This window comes from Schistocerca nitens, chromosome 9 (genome assembly GCF_023898315.1).
Source record: "Schistocerca nitens isolate TAMUIC-IGC-003100 chromosome 9, iqSchNite1.1, whole genome shotgun sequence".
Taxonomy (NCBI): domain Eukaryota; kingdom Metazoa; phylum Arthropoda; class Insecta; order Orthoptera; family Acrididae; genus Schistocerca; species Schistocerca nitens.
In genome coordinates this window covers 187193457-187202245 of record NC_064622.1, presented here as the reverse complement: position 1 = coordinate 187202245, position 8789 = coordinate 187193457, and the positions used below count along the sequence as shown (strand labels likewise).

At 45.7% G+C, this 8789-nt stretch overlaps 1 protein-coding gene across 1 annotated transcript in view; it reads right to left on the bottom strand.

The window, feature by feature from the left end:
• Positions 1–418: 418 nt before the first annotated feature.
• The window catches only part of LOC126204092 (optomotor-blind protein), a 532433-nt gene continuing 524062 nt past the window's right edge, over positions 419–8789 (bottom strand). The window contains exon 8 of the mRNA XM_049938510.1: positions 419–4465. Within this exon, the coding sequence (XP_049794467.1) occupies positions 3877–4465 (589 nt within the window). The 3' untranslated portion in view covers positions 419–3876. The remainder of the gene's footprint in view (positions 4466–8789) is intronic.

Below are 8789 nucleotides of genomic sequence, written 5' to 3'. Positions count from 1 at the left end.
ACTTATTTCATTAGGAGTAAAGCAGAAAAGTTTAGTGGGCGGATCACGTAGTACTGCAAACCAAGCGTCAAGTCAAGATCCTGTTAACGTGCCACATATAGAAGAGATCAATGTGTCAAGTAAGAAGAAAACTGCGTCAATCTACTTCATCAGAATCAGACAGAACTGGTTTCTTACCTATGTCAACAAGTAACGCAGTCCTGGAAAATGTTTTTACCGCCGTCGTAGCAAAGCAAAACGATTCAAAATTCTTCAGCAACATTAAGAGGCAGCACCGACAGTTAATTACTTTCCAGCCGTTCGATTGATTTCCTCCACTGAAAAGTTATAGTTTTATTTCTACAGAGGTTGGACAGGTAACAGGGTTGGTAAAGAAAAAATGTTAAACACAGATTGAGTTATTTCTTGTTTACGGCTTTATTTCACAATAATAACAGCAGCCTAAGAAAAAGTTATTTATTGCTAAGAGTTCGGTTCCTTCACTTTTCCTGTGAAGTATTTGCAGTTCGGGAGAAGTGGACAGAACCGTTTCGTCATTGTCTTGACAGCTTCGTATTTATGGCGTTGCAAGCGGGGAAAGGCGCCAGCGACATACCTGTATTCCCTGTCAGTTATATGTGGCGAGAAGCGGCTTCCCCAACGTAATTACAATACAGCAGTAAGTAGTAAGACACAACTCGAGAGGTAAGTGCTTACATGTAACAATAACTAAAAAATAATTTTAAAATAGCGATTCGGTAATGTCATCATAACTATATTTCTACGAAGTTTAAACTAAATCAACAGAAAATAATGAGAAGCAGGCAAGCTCTTGTAATACGACTGCTAGGAAACAGGCTCGCCACTAGAAACCGTGATGCCTTTTCCTAGATATGGATAACAGGTGGTGAATTTGTTTTATTTGGATTATAAAAACCTTGCTTGTAGGTTCTAGAGAAACTTGTGTGTTGGTAATTAGCTACTCCAAAACTAAAACATATTTAAAAGAAAAATTTGATACAGGAGTGTAGTATTTTTCAAATATATGTGTTTCATTAACAATAACGAAATTAGCGGGCATAAATTGGGTACATCCGCTACCGCAGTGGTTTCCAAACTGTATTACTCAGAATACTAATACTTCCCATTGGTGCACAGAGTTTTCAGCAAAAGGTATTTGATATCAAACTGAGTAAGTCAATTATGAAAATTAAATAAAAAAAGATGCTGTCAACTCTGATATGGTTATCCGATTTTGCATGTGGTGGCAATATGTAACAGAAGGTAACAGCAATATTCAACACAATGTTTTGGTTTTGCAGCCACTGTAGTATGAAACTGGGATCCATGGGAAGGTGTAATTTTTTAAGGTTTCTTAATAGGAAAATGTATGGAACCGCTGCATTAGGTCTAGTAGTCAAAACCTGCCTACTTTGCTCTTACACTTTTATCTTATGGAAGACAGTATGCCCTTCAGTAGGATATTACAGAACTAATTTCCCAAACTGGTTGGTATTCTATGTAGTTACAGTACGACAGTAAAATTAATGCACAATTCTGTGGAGGAATGTAATCCCTTTTTCACTGCCACAACACTTATCTGATGAGTTGATTAATAAAAAGTGGTATCATGGTTCTCACCAATATTTCAGAGCATGATGGTTTCTGACTGACTCCCAGTAATAACTGTACAATCAGCATCGTCGATTTCAGTAGCTGAAAAGTCTGACTTCATCCACTCAAGAAGAACCATACAAAACCCACTGGATTGATAGCAAGTGGATGTGATGTATCAGCACTCCCTAGAATATGTTGTAAGGACACACTTATTGTTAAAGACCAATCAGCTCTGCCATCGATAGCTGGTAAGGATCTTCAGAAATCGAAGTATTAGGGCCACGTTCTCCAGAATGCTGGAAACGAGTCCAGCTTTTTTACCACCAAGGACCTGAAAACGCCTGTATAGAGTATCTATGCGGTGAACAACGCGCAAGATCTGTATCTTATACCACATGTGGAACTGAAATATGAGAAGCTCCATACAGAACTTATTTAATATAAAAATTGCACATGGGTGTCGTGAACTTCCTTAACGTACACTACATTTCAGAAGGAAAAAAAAATTGGTTGCCCACTGATTCCTATTAAATGCAACGTTTCCTGTTATTTTCCCTGTAACATAACACAGTGTTAAAACACAGTGATTCGATAATGCTTTCTTTAGGCATTTTTATGAGAAACTAGTGAATGTGCCCAGATCTATTCCTCAATGGAGGGCAAGTCAATAAATTACTAGCCAGAACTACCTATAAAAGCACCACTATTGGCAGGGAGATATTGTGGATGCTACGAGAAAGGAATGAGTTCTTGTTATTTTCGTTTGTTATGTGAATCCATGAGTTACAGGCGAGACTGGCGTCACAGGTAAGAAATTTGTACTCTTCAGAATATATTGCATAAAATATTCCGCATGCAGAGTCAGAGTAAATCGTATAATACGTGTGGCAATGTTCTCAACAAATTACTGCGTTTCATATAAAAGGAGGCGTACAAATCTTGTCGTTAATGAAACAAGATCACAAGCAGATAGGTTATCTTACCATGCCTTACAAATCAGTAAACAGAAAAGAATTACATGATTGTACTTACAAACGTGCTTATTATCTTTTTCAGTTTTTTAAAAATTGTTTTATTATACAAAGGCAGGCCAGGGACACACAAAAGCTCAAAGACCTACTTCATCTATTCGTCACTGCACATGTTCCAGCTTCATATGTTCACTATGATTTACAAGAGACAATACTTTCGTATTTTTTATAAACAAACATACTTTCTTTGGTATAAATAAAACATTTTATTCACTTATACACAGACGTTCTATGGTACATGATGCATATTGTTATTTGCTGAATCTTCTTCTATTTACATAGTTTAAAATTATTTATGTATAATATGTGTACAGCTAGCTGTAGATATCGTATTACAAAGCGCAACCTCGACGCTAGTTTCCAGATGGGGGGCAGACAGTGTGTCGAAACTCGTTGAACAAAATGTCCATTTCGTTTATCTTCAAAAGAGAAGTCCATGTACCAACGGTTCGTTTCACTCGTTTCTAGGCGTGTCCGCTGTCCTTCTTGGCAAAATTACAAACTTCTGTACAGTAGTGGAAATGAATTTGACAAGGCCGTTGTTAGTTCCACAAAACTAAGCGGTTTCTAGTAAGGCGGAAAATGATAAACAAAAAATCTTCAATGCAGCAATTTTCATTGTTCTTTGTGTGTATAGCCTTTTTCTCAGTCGGTGTTCTATCGTTAGAAAAACGATGTCAGCTCTTACAGCGTGGAGAATACGTGGGAGGAGGATGCAGTGTCAACAGGCAGTCATACTACACGGCAATGTAGGCAGCACCTATGTTTACTATAGATGGCGTGTACAGTGAAACGCACGTCCGTAAAGAAGGTGGTTCTTCCAATAGTGACACAAAATGTTCTTTCAATAGTGACACGAAATGTTTGGTTTTAATAACCATCGGACAGGACATTTCTTTTTTCAGATTGTTGATGGAACAGCAGTTGTACTTTCTGTAGGAGAAGCACATCTCAACCAAGACCGCAATCATCATACGGATTTTCTGAACAAAAATGCTCCGTTAAATTACTACTGCCTCTGAAAGACGCCAGCCAGTGTATGAAGCGCTGAAACTTATGCTCGCTCCTCCCACTTTATTCTGCAGTCAGAGTTATCGTCGATAGCACATTACTAACTGTACAACAAGGTAACAGCCCGGCTTTTGGACTGTGGAAGATATTGAAGGACTGGAGGCGTTCCGAGACGTCGACCCCGGGTTCAGCCGCGCCGACTGGAGGAAAGGACGACATCGCAGGGAGTCCGCGATCGCTAGACCACCACCTTGTCGTCGCCGCACTTGGGAGAGGCGTCGCGCGGTTTCACCTCGAGGCCGTTCACCATCTTCTCGATGCTCTTGAGCTCACTGGCGGTGGCGGCGGGCGCGGGTGGTGGGGGCGGCGCCGCCTCCTGCTGTTGCTGGTGCGGCGGCGAAGCTGGGGGCGAACTCGAGCCGGTGGATAGCGGTCCGAGGGGCGTCGGCTGCGGCAGCGGCCCTGGAGGCGTGTGTTGCGGGGGCGGGGCGTGCAGGTGTGATTTGGGACTGCCACCCCCGCCGGTGCCGCCTCCGGGCGTCACCGTCTCGAAGGCGGAGCCCACGGAGTTGCCGGGCAGCGAGTAGGGCGCGAAGCGGCCGCCCTTGGCTCCCAGCGGGTGGTGCAGCGCGCCGCCGCCCCCGGCGCCGCCCCCGCCGGCTGTCGCGGCCGGGTGGTGCAGCGCCGAGTAGTGGCCGAAGAGCGCCGGGTGCTGCGCGGCCAGGGCCAGCTGCGCGTTAAACAGCAGCCCGGGGGCGGCGCCGGGCGCGCCGCCGGGGCCCGCAAACAGCGACAGCGGCGGGCCGGGCGCCAGCGGCGGGTACAGCCTGCAACACGGGCGACACACGTATTTGCAAAAGAACTACTCATCCCTCCAAAGGTAAAGCAGCAACCTGTAGGCTGAAGCAACACGAGTTTGCTCCCTAGCGACGCCGTTTCTTACACAACGGTATAGACCTCTAGAGTTTGCACACGTATCTTCAAGCAGAACAAATGTAGCTCGGTGCACCTCGCCGTAGTCTTCACGTGAGAAACTACTGTTGCTGAGTCTCGTCGAACTGTTGCTACGCAGGAGCTGGTGCTCCTGTATAGGCTAGAAGAGAGGTACTCAGCACTTGCGCCAAGCATTGTTGAGTGTTGACGAAATAAATCTCGGGTGAACAGCCTGGTATGAATTTGCATAGGACACAATATTTCGGCAATCGACCACGTTGCCATCATCAGGTGCGCTGATGGACCGGCTGTGGGCCGGTGCCAAGTATATATAGGACAATCCCCCTCCTCCCTCAGGCGGTCCAGGTACAGCGTCCGTTCTCCCGTCGTCTGGGCGCTGCGTCCTAGGTCTTCTCGTTCAGGCAGACCCTCCTGAACGAGAAGACCTAGGACACAGCGCCCAGACGGCGGGAGAACGGACACTGTACCTGGACTGCGCGCGGGGCGCGGACCGCTCCGACTCATAGGAAGCGCCTGAGGGAGGAGGGGGATTGTCCTATATATACTTGGCGCCAGCCCACGGCCGGTCCATCAGCGCACTTGATGATGGCAACGTGGTCGATTGCCGAAATATTGTGTCCTATGCACACTCATACCAGGCTGTTCACCGGAGATTCAAAAAATGGTTCAAATGGCTCTGAGCACTATGGGACTCATCATCTGAGGTCATCAGTCCCCTAGAACTTAGAACTACTTCAACCTAACTAACCTAAGGACATCACACACATCCATGCCCGAGGCAGGATTCGAACCTGCGACCGTAGCAGTCACGCGGTTCCGGACTGAAGTGCCTAGAACTGCACGGCCACCGAAGCCGGCTCACCCGAGATTTATTTCGTCATAAAATACGCCTGGAGAAATTGAAGAATCACATTGTTGAGTGTTGTTCACACACCAAAAGATAGTAGTAGAGCCGCCGGTGATGAAGGCGAACAGGTATTGCTCCTGTAACTAATTGTCAAATTCTTCTTCAGAATGGGAACGACGTGTGTTAATACAGGTCAGTTCAGTGTTCCTCGACTTGCTCAGAAGATATCCGTTGCCACTTAAATAAAGTTATCAGCTAGTCAGAATTTAATCGATTGCTTCAGAACACAGTCTCAGGAACGAAAAGCAGCAGCAACCACCTGTGCTTCATTACATTTCATTGCGTGTCCGAGGGCTAAGTAATGCTCCGCCATCGCGAATTTTCCGGTTTCCAGTAATCTTGTATAGTGGCAATGTTCTGCAAACCTGTCTTCAACAATGCGACCAGATTCATCATATTGACATGAATTTTACAGACTCTGCCCATTTTGCAGCTCATCTTTAAGAGAACCGAAAAGAAATTGTATCATTTTGACTGCACATCGTTCTTCAGCCGAGATTAATGCTGGTTTGGCGTTATATTACAGATGATTTGCAGCTAAGGAAGGCCGATGTTTATTAGATTCCACGACACTATGGTGAAGCCGACACGCCAGTCTATTCGCACTGTTAAGGACAGGTGTAAGGAGCATCGTCGTCTCATAAGGCTACAGCAACCTGATAGAATGTAAAATCCGCGCCCGCATCTCGTGGTCGTGCGGTAGCGTTCTCGCTTCCCACGCCCGGGTTCCCGGGTTCGATTCCCGGCGGGGTCAGGGATTTTCTCTGCCTCGTGATGGCTGGGTGTTGTGTGCTGTCCTTAGGTTAGTTAGGTTTAAGTAGTTCTAAGTTCTAGGGGACTAATAACCACAGCAGTTGAGTCCCATAGTGCTCAGAGCCATTTGAACCATTTTTTTGTAAAATCCGCGATGGCTTACATTTGTCAGCCCAGGAGCATTCAATGAAATATAATAAGACACAGGTGGTTGCTGCTGCATCTCATTACCGGGTCTATGTTGAAGCAATTTGGTGAATTTACTCTGACTGATAATCTTATTAGTAGGGACAAGGGCTATACTTCGAGCAAATCGAGGAAGCCGGTACTGACGTATGCTAAGACTGGAAGAATTTGACGATTAGTTACAGCGGTGATACCTCGTTTTTGTTCGTCTTCAACACCGGAGGCGCTGCTATTATCTTTTTCAATTGAGAGAGTACTCTCTGCTGGCCTATATGGGCGCGCCGGCCCCAGCGTAGCAGCAGTCCGACGGGAGTCACCAATAGCAGCGTCTCATTTGAACATAACGGCTAAGTAGACCGTAGAAATACTGTGTTAACGTCACTCGAATATATTACTGTAAGTCCGAGAAGAGCATCACTAATTACTGCACCATCAATGCCTACAAAGTCAAAAAAGTATAAGCCTTCGGTGAACGGAAGAAAATGAATAATTACTGAATCTCAAAATGGAATAATGAAAGACAACTCTGTCTGTGGCTCAATACACTAAATTGCCTATAAAAATGAACTTGATAACATCCGATTAAAGGATTATCACTGGGCGCCTGAAGAAGGTTGCTCTGGACAATGACACTCACAGGATCAAATATAAGCCAGATGCTTAAAAGAGCTCGCTGGTCGCTTTGGAGTGCCCACGATCACAGTAAATGAAATGCCCTATTGCATCAGCGCAGGCTGTCCGAAGTTTTTATAAGTAATGCTGTACCACATGCAGTCATGTAACCCAGCGTGAGAACTGTGGCCGTATAAATGTGCTGACTGACAGGGACCAGGGACGAGTGTCATTCACTGTCAGTGGCGATCGGCTTCAAACCCGACAGGAATTCCTGCTTTCAGTGAAGTCAGTTGCGTCTCTTGGAGTTTCCGAGCGAACACTGCGAATGGAGTTGCTTGCCGTTGACGTTTGGAGCCTGTTACTTAGCAAAAGGCTACCGATCACAGCAGCTCGTGACGCTGTACGCCTCCAGTTGGCCAAAGTTCACAGAAAGTGGACAGCAGCTGACTGAAGACGTGCAATGTGAGCAGATGTGTCGCGATTTTGCCTCTTTTCAAAAGATACAAGACGTCGGAAACACCGAAGGATCAGTGAGGCGTTTAAACCACAGTGTTTTGAGGGTGCAGTTAGGCCAGAGGTGCTTCTGTCATTTGGGGAGGAGAGGGAGAGGTGTTTTACTATCGATGACACCTTCAGCTTCCCACGAACGTAAACCAGGATGTTTGTTTCAATATATCTGGTGACCAGGTGTTCCCATTTCTTCCACGTCTTTATGGTGAGCATGCCGTGGATGGTCTCGTCTTGCAAGATGGCATCAGACGTGTTCACAGGGCTCCAAGTTTCCGTTCGTGATCTGATGAACACTTAGGCACTCTACTGCATATCGACTGGCCCGCTAACCCATTCAATCTTAACCTCACAGAAATTGTCTGGTACCATTTGGTACAGCGGCTGAATCGTAGTAAGAAACGTCTCTGTAATTTGGTAGCTCCACGGCGTGTAATCATCAATGACTGGCTTCGGATAGATATAGCATACATTTAGAAGAATGATTCACTACATCAGAGGCCTTGGACTATACTCTGAATATTTACGTAAGATAAAGAAAAGTTCGACAAGGGTGTGTGCACGTGGTGCCAATGGTACACCCGACGATCGAAAAGTTTCCGTCTGAGGGCGCTGCTGACAGCGTATATGCGACGTAGCGCGACTCCCACGAGGTCGCCTTATATAAGCGAGTGATCAGTGTGACATTCTCGTCTTTCCGACGCGCGTACGGTAAATGTAGATACGTGAACTGCGACGACAATATTACCAAACGTGTCCAAACAGGCTGCCGAAGAACGAACACCGGTAGACACCAACTGAAAATGAAGAATGCGTGCAGGGAAGGAAGTCTGTTGGAAACCTCCATTGCATAATGGTACACCAAGTTCCGTGCTGGTCACAGTTTGACACAAGACACAACACGTTCCTTGAGCACAATACTGCAGACGACGAAAGCTGGTGGGAGACACTAGAGCACCCGCCCTATAGTCCTGATCTCTCTCCATGGCATTATCACGCCTTCGGACCCTTAAAAAGGCCTTGAAGTGTAAACGATTCCTGTCGGGAGATCATGTGCAGCAGGCCATTACGGAATTGTTCACGCAGCAGAACACATTTAAACGGCTATCTTGATCCTGGTGCGTCGGTGGGACAATTGCCTCAATTCCCACGGTGATTTTTAGTCATTGGACTGTGTGGCCCTTGAACGGAAACTTTACGAACACTTCTTTACATTGTATTTGAACCCA